Raw genomic sequence first — 20,526 nt, forward strand, 5'->3', positions numbered from 1 at the left:
AAGAAAATAGAAAGATAAGATATGAAACAATCGTTGAATAAAATTGTTTCACTTATTAACATATGATAATGCATCTCTTTTGATAAAACAGATAATGTATAAATGTTTGCAGTATTCTGGACAGTGAACATTGGCTTTTATGTGTTATTGCTTATCTTTATTTTCAAATTATATTATTATATTGGTGTGATATGAAAATTTTTACTAGGCTGTAAAGCTCATACCCCTTCATCTTTCTTGTCTTCTCAGAGTTACAAGATGTCCATGGTTGGCTATGGTATGGATTTGTGAGTGAGCGGATGCATAGATAGAGTACCGTTGATACCTGATCAGGGGATTGAAGGAATGTTAATTGTAATTATGCAAGTTTTATAAATTATTATTGAAATTAAATATTATGGTTGATAAGATTGTAATGATTTAATTTGGTCTTGCATATTCTTTGGAGCTTACTCTAAGGAGTGTGTGGCCATCACGTATCCGATCCGAATATTGGATTCGGGACGTGACAAGGTTAAAGCTTAATCGTTTGATGCATAGCAGATGAATTTTGCAAAAAAAAAAAAGAAATTGCGAATCCCCTTGGCTATTGATTTTTGAAAAAAAAAATCAAAGTAACTTAATTTCTTTAGAATAATACATAATCGCCGGATGTCAAATGATACAATATATAATATTATATAAAACATATGATGTTATATCATCATATTACACTATATCATATATAATAGTGATAACATATTTTATATTATATATTATTAATACTATTTATTATTCATCATGATAATATTATTAATACTATTTATTATTCATAATGATTATATTGGAGGATAAGCAGTCATTTCTCCTTAGCAGTAGCAGGGATAAAGGGAAGGCTTGAATCAGCTAAACCCGGTTTAGAGACGTGCTGATGCACCTATTTTATGGTCTTATCCTGAATAAGGTGATTTGATAGGACTGTAAGATATAAAGTATTCGGATAGAGAAAATGGAAGTTTAGCAAATAAACCCCCTTAATATCCCATCCAAACAAGGCCGAAGGGTCATCCAAACTCTATATAACTATACTTCTAAAATGTTTCAGCACAATATGCTACTATAACATAGGTTCTTTTCATGTATTGGAAACTTCATTTTCATTTTTTTTTTTTTTGGTTTGGTGGAGAAAGGCTTTTTTTTCATTTAGAAATAATTCATGGAAGTAAACTACACATACAAATAACCTATAGAATTATGAATTACATCCAAAAGCCTATAGAATTATGAAAACGAGTGCTTGGAAAGTTGGTGGACATGGATAAATTGGTTGATCAATTTTTTCATGCAGTTTATCACCATTCTCTTCTGTAGCACATATCCATCTTTTTTTCTGATGTGCTGGACTCACAGTCAGACATATTTAGAGGGTCAAACATTACAGCTGGTTGGGTCACACTCTACGTGGGAAATATATTGAAGACTTTTTATGGATTTTCTTGAGGTTAGCATAATTTAAAAATATTTTATTTTTTGGATGCGTTTCGGTATGCCGCTAACCAAATGACGTCAATTCCTTACCGAAGAAAACTGAAAAAAAAAACAAATGACCTGTCATTGCAGCGTCCATGTCGCTCCACTCAATAGCCGGCCGCATTTGGCATCTCTTGGGAGATCAAAATAAGTCAGCAAAAATAAAGACCCGGGGGGGGGGGGGGGGGGGGGGGAAGAGAGAGAGAAGGGGAGAAATGGAGGTTGCAGGACAGAAAGGGAGGGTGTGTGTTACTGGGGCCGGAGGTTACGTGGCCTCATGGCTGGTGAAGCTCCTCCTCTCCAATGGTTACAAGGTCCATGGAACAGTCAGAGATTTAAGTACTGTTCTTCCTTCTACTACTACGCACTACTGCTGTCTGAGTTTTTTGTATTGCTCTTTCCTTGTTTAACTGTTTTTAGGTTGATATACCCCATTATTCATTTTTTCTTTTCTTTTTTTCCTTTCTTTTTCTGTATGTGTGCGTGTGTAAGAATTAAATCATTTTGTGTAGAGGTGAGTTTTATTTTTATCAATGAGGTTTTATCAGTCACTCTAATCTGGACAAATATGGAATTAATAATTGACTCAAGTATGTAGTGTTTTGTGAGTTTGGTTTTGCATGTTTGAACTTGGATTTCTGTAAGGTTTCGGCAACAAGTTAGCATACCACGTATCCATTGCTCCAAATGTAACCTTCATTTTTTTCTCTTGAAATAAAGGGTGCAAAGGAGCCTTCAAATATCAAAAGAACATCAGTAAAAACATGATGAACAGAACAATCCAAGTTTCCCCCCCTTTTTTGTTTTCTTAGGTGCTGCAGATGCCCATAGAAACCAATAAAATTCATATCCTGCGCTGTTGCATCGCAGATGCAAACACTTAAAAATATTTTATGCAACAGATTAAAACAAAGCAGGGAAATTTGATTGTTCTAAATGAACAAAACCAAGAACTTGATAGCCAGTAAACTAAGATGGTTGAAGGGATAATAGAGGGTTTGTTGTTCTCAGAAAGAGAATAGAATGTTTGTTTCTAGTCAACAAGATTCTACTTCAGTTAGCAAAAAAAGTGGCTAAGTATTTGTATTCTTGAATAATAAGCTATCCTTTCTTCAAGGCTAGGGGACTGCGAATCACCTTTTCTTTTGTTGTCTGTTCTCCAATTTTATTTGGGATAATTTCAGAAGATACCTTAGTCTTCCTGCCTTGCCCGACCTACTAGCCCCAACTGAAAAGAACAAGAGGTTAGGATGACACACAATTGTGGTATCCTCTAGCTAGGTCCTTTGTCAATAAGATTCATGCTTGTTGTTGATCGGACCGGGGTGGCCTTCCTCAAGATGCTTGATTCCAATGTCGGAGTGTTCTCGTTCTTACACTGGCTTGTTGTTTAGTTATTTTCTCCTCTTTCTCTTTCATTTCTTTTCTACTTTCAGTCTTTCTGTACTTACTTTCATCTCCTTAATAAAAGTGGTCTTCTTTTTCCAAGAATATAAAAGCCAAAAAATACTTTTAGTTATTAACATATAAATGCTAGTGAAGATAAGATTTGCCATATTGATCAATACTATACCATACCGAACATATTGTACTATACGAATATCGAAATAATATGTAATCTCATACCATGCGGATACTGAATATGCCTCATCATCTCATATTGTATCGCATACCGACACTGTAATAGGATGACAGCTGTATAAGTCTTGTACCAAGATAGCGAACCTTTTGTGAAGATACAAGTCTAAGCTGTGATGTTGTCCAAGTTGCTAGTGGATGAGGAGATGGTCCAAGGGAGGAGAACAATCATCATGAGGTCCAGGCCCCTAATGTAAATTAAATTTTCTAAACATTTGTTCCAGGTGAAGAAAAGAATGCTCACTTGAGGAAATTGGAGAAGGCCTCTGAAAACCTTCAACTCTTCAAGGCGGACTTGCTTGACTATGACACTTTAAAAGCAGCCTTTGCAGGATGTGAAGGAGTCTTCCATGTGGCTAGTCCTGTCCCTGCAACCAAAGTTCTTGATCCAGAGGCAAGTCTTTTACATGCTTAGATATATAAGAGATCAAAATTTTCTTATAAAGATACTTCTAATATGCTTACGCATCTGTATAAATCATAGGACATTGATATGATTATTTGATACTGCAATGCTCACGGTTTGAAATTGTCAGGGCTGATATTCATGTATAATATTAGGAAATACTGAGTCATTTGTTTCATATAGGAATACAATGGAGGGAAGGACATATAGAGTTTTGATGGCTAAGAATTGTACACACCATTTTTCCTTGGGAAACTTGACACCCAATCTATTCGTTGATCGAAGTTGAGCATGCTGTCCCTTAAATATTATCATTTAATTTTTAGTTCTGCACCCGCTTATTTTTAGTTCTTCTGCACAATTATGTTCTCCTTGCACGCAGTTATATTGTCCCTGCACATATTTATATTCGTGCATACAAAGTTATTTGTAATTGTGTACGTATTGAAGAATGAGTGTGCATAGCCGCTACAGACCAGAAATTAAGGAAACTTCGAAACTTGGGGCAGGTGTTATAAAGTCCCAGTTCAGGGACTAAAAGTTAGATTCTGGTCTATGGAAGGACCAGCTGTTAAATAAACCTTTTTTAAAAGGGTGACTCTTAGGTTCCCAAATTATTATATTATTTCCTTGCATCTTTTCTCTGAGAGAGAGGGAGAGAGAAAGATTGGGCCAAGAGCCCAGTGAACTTCATTAAGACAATGAAATTACAAAGTAAAAGGGATTAAGAGATCAAATTAGCTTACATGCAACTTAAAATTGAAAGATATGGGCTATGTATTTGTAAGAGTATGTAATCAAAATTAGTATATTTTATTCTTTAAATCTTTTTTATCTTCATATATCACCTTACAGTTAGAGGTGATCACTCCTGCTGTTAATGGTACTCTAAATGTACTTCAAGCGTGTTCGGAAAAGAAAATCAAACGGGTAATTGTGGTGTCATCAATTGCTGCTGTTCTATTGAATCCACGTTGGCCACATGATAAGCTACAAGATGAGGAGTGTTGGTCGTCAGAAGAATTTTGCAGGATGATTGAGGTGACTCTTGTAATCTTTGGAGCTTTTGTTTATATATCTTATTGTGAAATGAAACAAAGTATTTTTATCTTTTTCTTTAATAGAACCAGGCACACAATTGAATACTTTGATTCAACTTGTATGGAAAATCTGTAACCAGCAATTCTTACTGGATCACAAATTAGCATGATGATCGCCAATATGCTTCACAAATTGTGTTATGCTAAGAAGCTAGATCTAGGGTTAATAAATAATTGGAAGACAAAATGGCAACCATTTACGTGGCCTACATCCATGAGCAGAGACGATCAGAAAAAGCTCATTATTAGTGATGGAAGAGTACAAAGAAGAAAAATCCCTGATGCAATGCTCTAAATCTTGCCAACTCTTGAAAGCCCTAAAACAAGACATGGCCCACACATATGCTACACCACTAGCCTGCACAATGTGCGTCAGCCCTTAGGCTGAGGGTCCAGTTGGAGAGACTCTTTTAGCAGTGCATCCTCTAAAAGAAGAAAGACCACAACAAGTTTCATGGCCCAAATTCGTTAATCACTTTTATTGAACCACCCAGCTAGTCTTTCTTAAAATCTATGTCTTGATCAATGTGGTCAATCAGCATCACGATTCTTGTAGTAAAGAAGAAAAAGTCTCCAATATAATTTTCTAGCTCATGTATAAGAATTATTGCAAGAAGATATGAACCTAGTGCTTGACAAACTCCCTTATGGTCTACCAAGTGGTCACATGATTTTTAGTAACTATGGCTGGATAAATGTCTTTCAGATGTTTAAGATAATAAAATTAAGCAACAGTACCTCCTCCATTCATCAATGTTTTTTTGTTGGATTTTTTATATGCCCTTATGTCTCCCAACAAACATATTTACCAGTTGTGCAACTCTATTAATATAGTTTTCAAAATTCCCATTTAGGCTAACTTAGGTCAACCTCTAATTAATCTGTTGGTGTTCCTTTACGATTACGGCTGTAGCTTTTGTGTTGTAGGTTCTTTGGTTTGTGCAGAAATCAGGTTCAAGTGAAGAGCTTTTGTAGATACTGTTGCTCCAAGGGTCAAACTGAACATTTTTTTTTAATTTGGCCTATATATGCCCTGTAAACTCCTTTTGTTTCTTCCAAAGATTATTATATGAAACAAGGTGGTAAATCCACCTCTTTTAAGAGGGGATGGTCATGCATAGTTTTGAGTACATTGCCAAACTGCAGAACCATCACCAAATACACTTCACAACCTTCTAAGGCATCCATTTGACCTTTTCCTTATATAATTTAATTTAATCTAACTATCTAATTTAATCCTTATTTGCCATTGTAGAACTGGTATTTCCTTTCGAAGACAATGGCCGAACGTGCAGCCTGGAAGTATGCAGAGAAAAATGGGCTTGATCTTGTAACTGTTTGCCCGTCGGTGGTTGTAGGACCATTGCTGCAACCTACAGCGAGCACCAGCAGCTTGTTTCTAATCTATGCTATAAAAGGTCCTCCTTTACCCACAGTTCTTTCTTTCTTTAGCGACATATATAAACCATTTTAAATATAAGTGCAATCTGGCTAGATTGTAGCATTAAATTTTGAGGATAACTCTATTAATAATTAAGCTTCTTACTGAATCTATTTTGTGCTAGCTCTCTGGCCCCATAGCTGAATGCATGGTTCAAGCTTTATCCTACTTCATTGCAACAGGTCATATTTTCCACCATAGTGAATTCGAAGGACATATCTACTTTAAAAAAATGAGCATTCTCAAATTGTTTTCTTACAAGTTAGTTCTCAATTTGCTTAGCTCTTCTGATCCTTTTCTTATTCCCTTCAAGCTTGAGCAGAAGACATATCTGGGTGCAATGACCCACAGTACCTATAGGAACTCTAGCTTTGTTTCAATATCCTCATGAATCTGAAAATAAAAAAAAAAAAAAAGGGAAAAAACAACTCTTTGTAGGCACTAACAAGCAGAGGACAGTTGATACTTGAAATTTATTAGTTAGGTTCAAACATATTCTCTTCAGTTTTTTCCATGTGTTCCTAAATGTTTCTCATTTCATTAACAACATGGCATCCACGAATCACGAGGAAAAAGAGACTTTCTCCTCGAATGAGAAATTGTCAATGGCCAATCCACCATGAACGTAGGCGGTCTCACCACCACCAATTCTTACAATTGTGATTCCTGCAAGTAGCTTTCTTTATGCTCTCAAATCTCAATATATTCTTATGTCCGATGTCTCTTTGCCACTGATTTCCCTTTTATTGTTTGGTCGATAGTTGTTCAAGTCAATTGAGAACATGTAAATTAACTTTGTCTTCTTCTTCTCCGGTTCATTGAGAGGTCTTCTCTTCAAATTCTTGTTTCACATTGTCTTATTGGTATTATTGTAGAAGTCGACTTTGTTCATTGACCTTCTGTATACTTGGCAAGTTGCAAAAATCTTTGTTTCATGTAGTAAGCCTGTTTGGAGTAATAACTGAGCTATGGTTGTACTGATATCTTAAGAGAGTCTGACACCATGTAGGCTGAAGAATTTCCTTTCATTGTATGTAATTATTGCAAACCTCCTATGTTTCGACCCCTGCCTGAGAAAATGATGCTTGGGTTTGAGTTTTCCAGCTTCAGCGTTTTTTGTGTGTTTTTATAACAGGGGGTCCAGAACCCATGAATAACTCCCTCTGGAACATTGTCGATGTTCGAGATGTTGCTGATGCATTGCTTCTAGCATATGAGAGGCCAGAAGCATCTGGAAGATACCTTTGTGCACCTTATCCAATTACCATTCGAGATTTGGTAGACTTGCTAAAGGGCATGTATCCTAACTATGGATACCCAAAGAAGTTCGTTCTATTCCCTACTTTTTATTTGCGGAGTACCATTGATATTTCTACTTCAATTTTAACTTTATTTTCTTTTGAATTGCAGTATAATTGAGGTGCCACCAAATCCTCCACTGACCTCAGAGAAACTAAAGAAGTTGGGTTGGAAATGCAGGCCTCTAGAAGAAACTCTCAATGATGCTGTTGAATGCTATAGAGAGGCAGGTCTTTTGGATGAACTAGAGGGCCGTACTTTTCATTTTCCTCCTCTCTTCAATTTGACAGCCAAGACTGGAACTCAGGTATCCGTGGAATAAGGCTTATCGCTAAACTTGGCAACTTCTTAAGATGTAACCTATCAATAAAATATACTCCCTTTCTTCTTGTATGTGGAGACAAGTGAAACAAGCATTCATCATCGCACCTGGTCTCTTGGATGCAGATGCTCTTGTTCTTAGTTGTAAAAGAAACAAGTCATTTACTTCTAGCTTGCTCTTGGACTAAAGTTGGAGATCCTATTATCTCCACATGTTACTAAGGGTGCAATTGAGAACTTGATTTGAGATTGGCTGATTGGTAATGGATGGCATTTCTTTGCCTTGTTTGGGTGAAATCTGCCAATGAAATTCTTGGGCAAATATAACTAAATTAAAAGTTAGTTGCTAGGTTTAGAGTGCAAATGGTCAATACTTCCCTGCTTCTGCTTTGTTATTTTCCCTTCAACTGCCACCGCTAACTCCTGCAGCAATGATGGTGGGGAGGTTCAAGATCTCTGAGACCAAATGAATCAAATGAGACTGAAAGAATCAAATAAATGTTGGTGAAATTGGAAAGTGTTGGGATATGTCGACTGACCTCTGTACGCCGACTTATCCTCGGACCGATCCGATCGATGTCCGACTCTACCGACCGAACCGACGGACGACTCCGACGACGACTCTGACAATGACTACCGACGATGGCTGCCGACAATATCCGACCGAAAGTATGTCGGCCGAACAGATCCATACTGTTTTCGATCGGTCGAACGGTCGAACCCGTATCACCGACTCACTGTCGGAGGTGGCAGCCGACGTCCGACTTCCACAAGGCACCAGATCAGCCGATGGTGTTCTCGAGTCATCACTCGATGTCCCGGCAATCGGATGCCGACATATAGTCGGCCAGCCCACCCAAACGCCGTACAAACGCTATGGGCAGTTGTCCTGTCAAGGACGTGCGGTATGGCCGTCCTGGGGCATTGTCCTGCCAAGGACATGGATTAGTCCCAGTGATTTGACAACCCCCGGTGATTTGACAACTCTCCAGTTGTCTGCACCATTAATGGCGGGACCATACCGCGTTCTACTATAAAATGGGGTAAGGCAACAGTCTTGGTAAGTTTGAAGCAAGCTTCCTCAAGCTCTCTGAAGCGCCTTTAAGCTCTTGAGCTCTCTCCCTCTCTCTCTCCCGCTGAGCTCCTGATTTTTCATTGTTGCCTAGTCTCCTCTCTGACTTGACCGTCGGAGGGTCCCCGCCGAAGGCATCTCCGGTCCGTGAGGACTCTTCTTGCAGGTGCGCGATGCCGGCGATCGGGTGACAGGAGGATTGGTCGCAACAGATTTGGTGCACTAGGTAGAGGGGCTTTCGACAGAGGTAAGCCAGCGAGCTCCATAGGGCTTGAAAAACCTCTCGAGATGACGAAAACCAGAGCTCAGTGATCGAGAGCTACCGGATCGGCAAGGCACTCTTCCCACCGAAAAGAGGCCCCTCCTTTGCCCTCCATGGCGGAACCCAGCTCTCCGCATCCGGTGCTGACCATAGAGACACAGATCGCGATAATCGTGCGGTAAATGACCGTTCTGATGGATGCGGTCAAAAACCTCCAACAACAACCGACTCAGTTGCCGCAACCACCGGCGGAACAACCGACGACGCACCCTATGCCGTCCATAAGCAGCCGCCGATGCCCGCATCAACTTTCGTCTCCTCCTCAAGAGCAGCCGTCTCAGCACTCCCACCGAGAAGGAGCGAGGCGGCCACGGCGCGACACCCACCGATCTCGACATCCTTCTTCTTCCCAGCTGGAGCGGGCGAGGAAGGAGAAGCGGCCGCGGACACCATCCGCCTCACTTTCAAATTCGTCTGGAAGTTCGACCCCTGGGGTTTCACAACACCGACGGTTGGATGACTACGAACGTAAGTTTAAAAAAATCGACTGTCGACTTGCCCAACTCCAGGTGGATGGTCAGAAGTCTTCGAACGATGTCGACTTTCGGACCACCCAACCTCTCTCCTGATTTATCCTCGACAAACCGATCCCTAGTCGGTTCAAGATGCCTCGTGTGGAGCCTTACGACAGCTCCACCGATCCAGTTGACCATCTAGAGAGCTACAAGGCTCTCATGATAATTCAAGGGGCAACCGATGCCCTCCTCTACATCGACTTCCCTGCCATGCTCCGTAAAGCTGCCAGGGCCTGGTACTCCGACCTCCGCTCGGGGAGTATCCACTCCTTCGGACAGCTCGAGCATTCTTTCGTGGCCCACTTCAGCACTAGCCGAAAACCATCACAAACCTCGGACAGTCTTTTCTCCCTCAAACAGGAGAAAAATGAGACGCTCTGACACTTTGTGGCCCGATTCAATGCGGCCACATTTGAGATCCAGGACCTCAATGAAGACATGGCTATCTCGACCATGAAGAGGGGGCTAAGGGGGTCCCGGTTCACATATTCCTTGGACAAGATCCTCCCCCGGACGTATGCTGAACTACTGGAGTGCGCGTACAAATACATGCACGCGGATGAAGAAGCTTCCGATCGGCGTCTGACCGAGGGCACGGGCTAGAAGGAGAAGCGAAAGAAAAATCGGGCTACTGCTGAACCCAGCGGGCCCCCGACCGATAAACGGATCTCGCCTCGATGACAGAGCCCGAGATCGTCCCGACGCCGGAGTCCGAGACCGACGCATCACAGGTATGACTCCTACACTCCTCTCTCCGCTCCTCGTGTGCAGATCCTGATGGAGATCGAAGGAGCGGAATACTTGCGACGGCCCCCGCCTCTGAAGGCAAAGGGCCTCGATCAGAGAAAATACTGCCGATTTCACCGGGGCCACGGTCACAACACCGAGCAATGCATCCAACTCAAGGATAAAATAGAGACCCTCATACGATGAGGATATCTCGAAAAGTACCGAAGGGATCCGCCGGCTCGGCCCCTTCCCGACCGACAACCCCAACCGACTGAAGAGGCAGCGAATAATCAGCTTACCGCTGGAGTCATCAACATGATCTCCAGACGACTGGATCGAGGAACGACTGCTGAAAGGGAGTCGGTGAAGAGGCCGCGCCAGGATGATGAATCATCTTCACAGATGAGGATGCTTGGGGAATCCAAACTCCCCATGATGATACTATTGTTGTCTCGGCGACAATAGCGAACTATGATGTAAAAAAGATTCTTGTTAATAATGAAAGCTCGACTAATATTTTGTTTTACTCGGCCTTCTCTCGAATACGATTGTCGACCAACCGACTCAGAAAAGTCTCTACGCCCCTAGTGGGTTTCGTCGGAGAGGCTATCGCAGTGGAAGGAGAAATTATTCTTCCCGTGATAGCTGGGGCCGAACCGCAACAAAGCACCGTCTACATGACCTTCGCAGTTGTCCAAGTATCTTCGGCCTACAACGCCATACTTGAAAGATCCAGGCTAAACACCCTCAGAGCGATAGTCTCGACATACCACTTGCTGGTCCGATTTCTGACTAAAAATGGAGCCGAAAAAATATGCGGGGATCAACAACTCGCTCGACAATGCTTTCAAATCTCTACTCAAAGCAATGAATCGAAGGACTCCATGTCGGTCGACAAGCTGGACCCACGGAAAGAGGAGGAGCGAGGTGAACCGGCTGAGCAGCTGATTTCCATCCCGATGATAGAGAATCCTGAACAGGTCGCCTGGGTCGGGTCGCAGTTGTCTGACCCAGAGCGACGGTAGCTGATGTAGCTGTTGAAAGCTAACGCCGACATATTCGCTTGGTCGGCAGCGGATATGTCCGGCATACCTCCGAAAATAATGACTCACCGACTCAACATCGCCCCTGATGCGAAGCCGGTGAGACAGAAGAAACGGTCTTTCACCTCTGAAAGACAGAAGGCCATCGACGAGAAAGTGGACAAGCTACTCGAGGCAGACTTCATCAGAGAAATCACATATCCCGACTGGCTCACAAATATCGTCATGGTGAAGAAAGCCAACGGAAAGTGGAGGATCTGTATTGACTACACCGACCTGAATCGGGTCTGCTTGAAGGATAGCTTTTCACTGTCGAAGATCGACCAACTGGTGAATGCGACGTTCGGCCATCGACTGCTCAGCTTCATGGATGCCTTCGTCGGATATAACCAAATCTGGATGGCGCCCGAGAACGAAGAGCACACGGCCTTCGTGACTGCCAAGGGCCTTTACCGCTACAGAGTGATGCCCTTCGGTCTGAAGAATACCGGAGCCACCTACCAACGCCTCGTTAATAAGGTCTTCAAAGCTCAAATTGGGTGCAACATGGAGATGTACGTGGACGACATGCTGGTGAAGAGCGCGCAAGCTTCAGATCATGTCCAAGACTTGGAAGAAACCTTTCGCACTCTTCGACGACATCGGATGAAGCTAAATCCAACTAAGTGCGCCTTCGAGGTAGCTTCGGAGAAGTTCCTCGGGTTCCTCATTTTTCAACACAGAATCGAGGCCAACCTCGAGAAGATAAAGGCGATCATCGACATGCGGCACCTGAACACCAAAAAAGAGGTGCAGCAGCTCAATAGAAAGATCATCATGCTCAGTCGATTCATCTCTCGATCGACTGAGAGATGCCTTTCGTTCTTCAAAACCTTGAGACAGACGAAGGACTTCTCTTGACCGAACGAGTACCGACAAGCCTTTGAAGATTTGAAGAAATACCTGACTTTTCTGCCCCTGCTTGTAAAGCCAGAGGTTGGAGAAATATTGTACCTTTATTTGGCTACCACCCCAGAGGCGGTTAGTTCGGTACTCGTCTGGAAGAACGAGAGCTGAACTCACAAGCCCATATATTATACCAGCAAGGTGCTCTACGGGGCCGAAACTCGATACTCAAGGGCGGAGAAGATGATATTTGCCCTGGTCATATCCGTACAGCAACTCCATCCGTATTTCCAAGCGCACGCCATCATGGTCCTCACCGACCAGCCCCTGAGGGCAATCTTCCATCGCCCCGACACATCAGGACGACTGGCGAAATGGACGGTGAAGCTGAGCGAGTTCGACAACCAGTACCGACCACGACCTGCTTTGAAAGTCCAAGTCTTGGCCGACTTTATTGCGGAATGCCCGACAGCCGACTAAATGTCGAAAGACAGGAGCTCCAAAGAAGCTGCGACCTCTGAGTATGACCCCGGGGCAACCTGGGTGTTACACATAGATGGAGCTTCCAATGCCCAAGGGAGCGGGGCCGGGTTCCTGCTCACCAACTCAGAGGGAGTGGTTACCGAGTATGCCCTCTGATTCAACTTCAAAGCTTTGAATAATCAAGCCGAGTATGAAGCGCTTCTCGCTAGCTTGAGAGTGGTGAAGGAGCTCAGGATCAATAGCCTCAGAGTCTTCTCCGACTCCCAGCTGATTGTGGGGTAAGTCAAAGGTAAATTCGAAGCGCGGGACCCGAAGATGGTGAAATATTTTCAGAAGGTGAGAGATCTCATTGCGCACCTCAAGTATTTTGAGATCTCCCACATTCTCAGGTCGGAGAATGCTCGGGCCGACGCACTCTCCAAGCTTGCAACATCTGCCTACGGCACTTTGGGCCGGACACTCATGGAGAGTCTCGAGCAACCGAGCATCGACAGGACTGAGAGGTGCTACAACTGATGACCGAGCCAAGCTAGATGGATCTGATCGTTCAGTATCTGACTGACGGTACCAGCCCCAAAAATCCCACGGAAGCCAAGCGACTCCGACGGACGACCTCTCAATATGTAATGATGGACGGACGACTCTATAAAAGGTCGTTCTCCCTTCCCTTGCTGCGGTACCTGGGACCGACGGATGTGGACTACGCACTCAGGGAGGTACATGAAGGGATCTGCGGGAGTCACCCGGGAGGCAAATCTTTGGCCTACAAAGTCCTACGACGAGGTTACTACTGGCCCACCAAAAAAAAGACGTGGCTGACTTGGTTCGGAGGTGTGAGCCGTGTCAGAAGTACGCCAACTTACAACAATGGCCCGCCAACCAACTGACTTCCATTGTCGCCTCATGGCCCTTCGCCCAATGGGGGATCAACATACTCGGCCCTTTCCCTCCGGCATCTGGCCAAAGAAAGTTTATAGTGGTCGCAATCGACTACTTCACCAAGTGGGTGAAGGCCGAACCCCTGACGCAAATCAACGAGCGTAAGATGGAAGACTTCATCCAGAAGTCCATCATCTCTAGGTTCGGACTGCCGCACACCATCATCATCGACAATGGGTGACAGTTCGACAACAATGATTTCAGAGAGTTCTGGATGAGATTTCATATCATACACAAGCTGACCTCGGTCGGGCATCCACAGTCTAACGAAAAAGTTGAAGTAACCAATCGGACCATTCTGCATGGGTTGAAGACTCGACTGAATGAAGCCAGAGGCCTCTGGGTCGAAGAATTGCACTCGATCCTGTGGACATATCGAACGACACCCCGGGTCCCGACCGAAGAATCTCCTTTCAATTTGGCCTATGGGACGGAGGCAATGATCCCACTAGAGATCGGACTACCATCGACTAGAGTTGAGCAATACTGTGAACCGGACAACTCCAAATGTCGGAGAGCTGACTTGGACCTCCTGCCCGAGCTCCGACGCGAGGCTCAACTCCGCATGGCTTCCTATCGATAAAGAGTGGCCCGATACTACAACGCTAAAGTTATGCCAAAGTCTTTAGACCCGGAGACCTAGTTCTAAGGAAGGCGGAAGTCTTGAAGCCTCAGGATCAAGAAAAACTATCCCCAAACTGGGAAGGACCCTACAAGATAGCAGACACCTACAGGCCGAGCACCTACCGACTTGAAACCCTAGAAGGGACGGTCATTCTCCGGACTTGGAATGCTGACAACCTGAAATTGTATTATCAATGAATTCTGTATGCCCTTACTCGAAATACAATTCAATTTTGAAACTCCGAAGTCTACAAAGTTTGGCTCTCCATCGAGGGTCGGCCCTTGCCAGAAGTACGAGCCTCGACGTTCCGACTTGGGCCCAACATCTCATTGGGAATCTACGACTCGATCGCCGACTCTACGCCGAGTCTACGACTCGATCGCTGAATCTATGAATCTACGCCGACTCTACGCCGAATCTATGACTCGATCGCCGACTCTACGTTGAGTCTATGACCGAACGTCGAGTCTGTGACTCGATCACCGAGTCTGCGAATCTACATCGAATCTACAAATCTACGTCGAATCTACGAATCCACGTCGAATCTACGAATCTACGTCGAATCTACGACTCGATCGTCGAATCTACGATTTGATCGCTGAATCTACGTCTCGATCGTCGAATCAACAACTCAATCACCGACGACACATGACTCTTACGAGAACCGTTCTGTCTACACTAACGGAAGGCCAGCGCTGGTGATGAAACCTCTCTAAGTTGAAGCCACGCTCCTTCCACAGTTGACTCTCGAGCAACGCGGCTGGCTAAGTTACCGGCTTAGCTTCGACTAAGAAGGGCAAAATGCCAAAACAACCGCAGTTGCACTTGCGACATACCAACTGGCCACGATCGATCGAAGGATATTCGACTTGCCACTGTTTATCATGCACCGTGATGTACTCGCCCGATTGAGGTCTGGGCAATGGGTATTCGACTTGCGACATACCGACTTGATCACGATCGATCGAAGGATATTCGACTTGCCACCATTTATCATATGTCCCGACGTAAACGTCCGATCAAGGGCCGGACAACGGATATTCGACTTACCATCGTTATCCTATCCGAATACGTCGGACACCACTCGACTATCAGACTCTATGGAATGATCGTGTCGATGAGCTACATTCGGTGATTGGCTGACACTCGGCCTAACATACATGCCCGACCAAGGTCCGGGCGGCGGATACTCGACCTACAATCGGTGTGGCTCTCGACCATCGGATCCTACACTATCTGTATAACGATCGGAATGCCGGCCTGCGATCGGGGCTTGCACTGCCTTTGGCGGGGTGCACGCTACTGACTACTTTGATCAGCTACGCTAGATCCTATCGAACGTTCTAACGAGGTGTGTCGGAGCTACGACCTATGCACTCAGGGATGGCTCGACAAATCAAACACTTTGAACTACACGCAGGAAAAAATTTGAAAAGTCTTTGATTTTGTTGAGTTGAAGTGACTTACAAAATTGGGTCGAAACTCGATTACAAATATCAAAGATAAAACAGAAACAAAAAAAAACAAAGATAATAGAGCAGGTACTCTGACTATTCATCAGAGTCGACTTCTTGCACCGGAGAAAGTTCGGGAGCAACCGGCGTGCCCGCTCGGGTCAGAGAGGGACCAGGAGTTGGAGCCGCCTCACCTTCGGCAACTCATCTCGTCGGCAGTGGGTCGGCCTCCTCCTCTGCGGCTTGGCCTTCCGACCCTGGAGGGACGACGTTGCTCAGGTCGAGCTCCGGGTGCAGACTCTGAATCGCATCTCGGGCATCCTCGTACCCCACCCGATAAGAGGTGAAGCCGCTCTCGAGAAGCTCCTCCCGGTACTCGTCTGAGCAACGAAAGTCCTCCACCGCTCGGCTCAGCGCCTCCTTGGCCGACTCCACCTCTGCCTTTGCTATGTCGGCATCGGCTTGAGCGGAGGATAAGTTCTCCTCGACCTTAGCCAGGTTCTCCAGGCTAAACCGAAGTTGCTCGCTCTCGGCTTCGAGCTCCCTGATGCAGCCATCCCGCTCACGCCGCAGTCGGTGAACGGAGCGGGTCTTGCACCGGACCTGCTCATGGGCCGACTGAAGTTCGGCCTCCGAGGCGGCTAGGCCGTTGGTGAGTCGGGAGATCTCCTCCTCGAGCCTAGCCTTGCGGTCGACCGACAGCTTCAACTGGTTGACCAGCGTCGCCTTCTCAGCTTCGACAGTCTCGACCCTATTCTTCCAGGCCGCCCGGACGTCGTCGAACCTCTGGTACCCGGCCTCCAACTCGGACATATTGTAGATCAGCTACAAGTAGAAAGCTGGTCGTCAGAAAAATGAAGTGATAAAAACAATAATGAAGAGGAAAGAAGAAGAAGAGGAGCTCACCTAGATCATAGTCAGGTAAAAGGAAGAAAGCATGTCGGTCACCGGCCGACTCTTCAAGAGCTCCCGATCGGTCGGGAGAATGGTTGCCTGACACAACCTCCTAGCCAAATTGTGGTCGGCCAGGGCCGACGCTCCTTCAAGAAGCTGAACGTCGGATGACGCGGTGCGGTCCGCCGACCTTGTGTCGTCGGCCGGTGCCATCGGAGCTTTTCCTCATTCGGTCGTCCAGACCCAGAAGTTGGAGAGAGATGGGAAGCTAGAACTCGACTGAGTCCCTTTCGAGGGCGCGACGGGAGCCGCCGCAGGTCGTTCGGGCTCACACGCTTCGGCCCGGACCTCTTCCATAGTCGGGGGAGCCGACACTCCTTCGGCTACCCCTTCTGCCGCCCCTTCCTCGGACGGTGCCTCGGGTGCACCACCGACGCCGACAGGACGATGACCGGCTTGAAGCCCGACACACGTTCGGTGTCGGGCTGCGTTGCCGCCATCGCAATGTCGGTCGGAGACGATATTTGGGGTCTCTTGGAGGGCCGCGAAGGTCCGGCCCCCAGGCACCGGTCTCTTCCTCGCCGCATGCTGCCGAATGTCGGCATCTGTCAATCTCACTCTCGATGGCATACCTGCAATTTTAACAAAGGATTAGCGCAAGATCGAAGATGGATAAAAAGATAAAAAATGACCGACAGATCGAACTGTACCTAAACGAAAAACCGAACTCAGACCGACATCGTACAGAGCTTGCTCGGTGATGAGCTCCCTCTGCTTCGGCACCGACACATCCTTCAGTCGGTGAAAGTCCTTTTGGTCTCCAGCCTCCACCCGACTGTTTTCGTTCGGCTGAGTCCGAGGGTCGCCCCAGCGGGAAGGGAACCCCCAAGGTAGCGAAGAGGAAGCAAAGAAAAATTGATTCTCCATCCGTGGATCGACGATGGAAGACCGGTGATGAATGAAAGACCCTTTCAGAGATTGAAAAACTACCACCCTTGGGCTTTCGGGTAGGGTCGGAGGACGAAGAACGTCCGGAAGAGAGAAATACGGAGAAAGATCGGCAAAAACCGACACAATAAAGCAAAACTGATTATCAACCGGACTGAGTTTGGCGTCAGTTGCGTCGGGCAAAGCTCGTAGTAATCCAAAAACATTTCGGACGAACTCCGAAATCGGAAAGTGAAGACCTGCCTGAAGGTCCTCGACATAAAACGCCACCTGGCCCGAAGGTGGGTTGTTAACCCAACTCTCAGCCCCAGGGACGAAGAGCTCGAACTGCTCTGGGATACTGTATTGCTCCCTAAGCCGTTTGACGTTTGCCCTTGAAAGTGAAGAAACCTCCACCTCCGGGGTCGACCGAGAATCATTGATCGGGTTCTTCGACTGACTTCCTCGAGGAGAGGTTCTAGTCATAACGCTAGTCCCAGAAAGGAGAACAAAAAAAAAAGATAAAGGAGAAAGGATGCAAGGAGACAAGAATGGGCAAAACTTCGAGAAGAGCTTTCAAAAGGAGAGCACGGAAACAACTACCTGGAACTGGGGGACAACTCGATAGGGCCTCAGCATTAGGAACAGATTTGCAGTAAAAAGTGAAGTTTTGGATGTAAGTGGCCGCATATATATATGGCTCTTCGACGTCGAGATGAAAGCACGTCGAACAAAAGTTTTTCAGATGCCGACACGTGGCAGCGCCTGGGCCCTTCCTCGGTCCGACGATTCGATGCATCTACCCCCAGATCGAGCCACGTCGCCTCCGTCCGCATGAACGGTTCCGACCCAATAGCTCCCTGACACGTGGCGGAAAAATCGCATCTCGGGATTCATTAACCGACGGCGGTTCGTGTTCCCAGGAGACGGCAGTTCGTGTTCCCAAGGAGGCGGCGGTTCGTGTTCCCAAGGAGACGGTGGTTCGCTTCCCAATGGAACGTCTTGACACCGGATCGTTCGTTGGTACGGTCGTCAGAGTCAGAGCATGACGTGATGGAAAATCATTCCTTTCGCCCGAAGCCGTCGTCCATGTGAAAACGCTGGCTAACACGACATCTGACTCAGGAGTGGGAGGTAACTGTTGGGGATATGCCGACTGATCCCTGTACGCCGACTTATCCTCAGACCGGTCCGACCGACATCCGACTCTACCGACCGGACCGACGGACGACTCCGATGATGCTCCGACAATGACTACCGACGATGGCTGCCGACAATATCCGGCTGAAGGTATGTCGGTCGAACAGACCCATACTGTTTCCGACCGACCGAGCGGGTCGATACCCGTATCACCGACTTACTGTCGGGGGTGGCAACCGACGTCCGACTTCCACAAGGCACTAGATCAGCCGACAGTGTTCTCGAGTCATCACCCGACATCCCGACAGTCGGATGCCGACATATAGTCGGCCAGCTCGCCCAAATTCCATACAACCGCTATGGGCAGTTGTCCTGTCAAGGACATGCGGTATGGGCCGCCCTGGGGCATTGTCCTGCTAAGGACATACGATTAATCCCAGTGATTTGACAGTCCCGACGATTTGACAATTCTCGAATTGTCTGCACCATTAATGGTGGACCATACCGCGTTCTACTATAAAATGGGGTAAGGCAACAGTTTTGGTAGTTGGAGTAAGCTTCCTCAAGCTCTCTAAAGCACCTTTAAGTTCTTGAGCTCTCTCTCTCTCTCCCGCTGAGCCCTGATTTTTAACTGTTGCCTAGTCTCCTCTCTGACTTGACCGTCGGAGGGTCCCCACCGGAGGTATTTCTGGTCCGTGAGGACTCTTCTTATAGGTGCGCGATGCCGGCGATCGGGCGACGGAGGATTGGCCGCAATAAAAAGAGCTAAGGTATGTAGAAGACTTGCCTCAGCTTATGTAAGTGCTTGTTTTGTGCTAGGTAGTCTTGTGTAGATTTACTTCCATATAGACATTTTATGTGCATATAAAACCATGCAGTTACTTATTGAAGATGCAGCTGTACGCAGACCAATTTCTAGGCAAGGGATTGTTTGTTTGCATGTAATTCAATTGCAGCAATAGAATTGCAGTTACAGAAAGGGGTTTATTTGTTTTGTCTGTAATGGAAACCTGCTAGTATAATTACAACTATTTGGTTATTGAATGTAAAAGAGATGATTAACCTGTAATTGAAGTGCTAATTTTACCTCCAGAAAAATAGCAATTTGTTTGCAATTTCTATTTGAGTAGAATTTTATCATGTTACTTTTATAGTTATAATGAAAAATAATATTGCTATTAAATTACCATTGAATTAGTGCAACAATAATTACTATAGTAATTATACAATGTAAAATAACTTGATATTATCATAATTAGATATATATACATACATACAAAACATACATTTGTTGTCTGGTGTATCTTCCAAGAAAGATATCGACCAAAATCAAACTCAAATGTTGTTCCCAAGTTCGAGTAGCAAGGGTTTAGCACTTTCACTGCAACTTGTTGAGATATTTTGGCCCAGGAAAGGTGTCAGTGGGACTGCAAAAATTTCATACCAGCTAAGATGGGTCCCTATCAGGTTCTGAAGGCGACTTCTTTGTATTTTCCTATTAAAGAAAAGCTTCCAGCATCAAGGTCGCTAACCATTTGAAAAAAAAAATACAATTCTCCTCCACCACAACTCCCTTCATCCAAGATGGCAGTCCTTCTTCTTCATAGAATTTGGAAAACTTTTGGGGATTTAACAGCTTCCTAGAACTTTATCCACTAACAATTTCCATGCTGACTTACTTTGGTGTGAAAACAGAAGTAGGACGAATACTTTTCCTTGACAATGGCTATATATTGCGTCCATTGTATGGTCAATCTCACCTTAAACAAGACTTTGGAAGCCAG

At 45.4% G+C, this 20,526-nt stretch overlaps 1 protein-coding gene across 2 annotated transcripts; it reads left to right on the forward strand.

Annotated features, from left to right (window-relative positions):
- Positions 1 to 1,700: 1,700 nt before the first annotated feature.
- LOC105036957 (cinnamoyl-CoA reductase 1-like) lies at positions 1,701 to 7,978 on the forward strand. Of its 2 annotated transcripts, XM_073244864.1 has the most exons (6): positions 1,701 to 1,848; positions 3,372 to 3,545; positions 4,413 to 4,594; positions 5,909 to 6,071; positions 7,230 to 7,419; positions 7,505 to 7,978. In XM_073244864.1, the coding sequence occupies exons 1-6, from the start codon at positions 1,725 to 1,727 to the stop codon at positions 7,713 to 7,715; spliced, it is 1,044 nt and encodes a 347-aa protein (XP_073100965.1). In that variant the 5' UTR covers positions 1,701 to 1,724; the 3' UTR covers positions 7,716 to 7,978. The 2 variants fall into 2 exon arrangements, with proteins under 2 accessions (XP_073100965.1, XP_073100966.1); XM_073244865.1 differs by lacking the exon at positions 4,413 to 4,594 and having other exon boundaries at positions 3,372 to 3,541.
- Positions 7,979 to 20,526: the final 12,548 nt, after the last annotated feature.

Source organism: Elaeis guineensis, chromosome 10 (assembly GCF_000442705.2).
Source record: "Elaeis guineensis isolate ETL-2024a chromosome 10, EG11, whole genome shotgun sequence".
Classification (NCBI taxonomy): Eukaryota; Viridiplantae; Streptophyta; class Magnoliopsida; order Arecales; family Arecaceae; genus Elaeis; species Elaeis guineensis.

Excerpts from the sequence above, each read along its gene's own strand:
- LOC105036957 (XM_073244864.1), top strand. The coding sequence starts at position 1,725 with ATGGAGGTTGCAGGACAGAAAGGGAGGGTGTGTGTTACTGGGGCCGGA. Across the intron at positions 4,595-5,908 it reads AATTTTGCAGGATGATTGAG|AACTGGTATTTCCTTTCGAA; the intron begins GTGACTCTTGTA and ends TTGCCATTGTAG. Across the intron at positions 6,072-7,229 it reads TCTAATCTATGCTATAAAAG|GGGGTCCAGAACCCATGAAT; the intron begins GTCCTCCTTTAC and ends TTTTTATAACAG.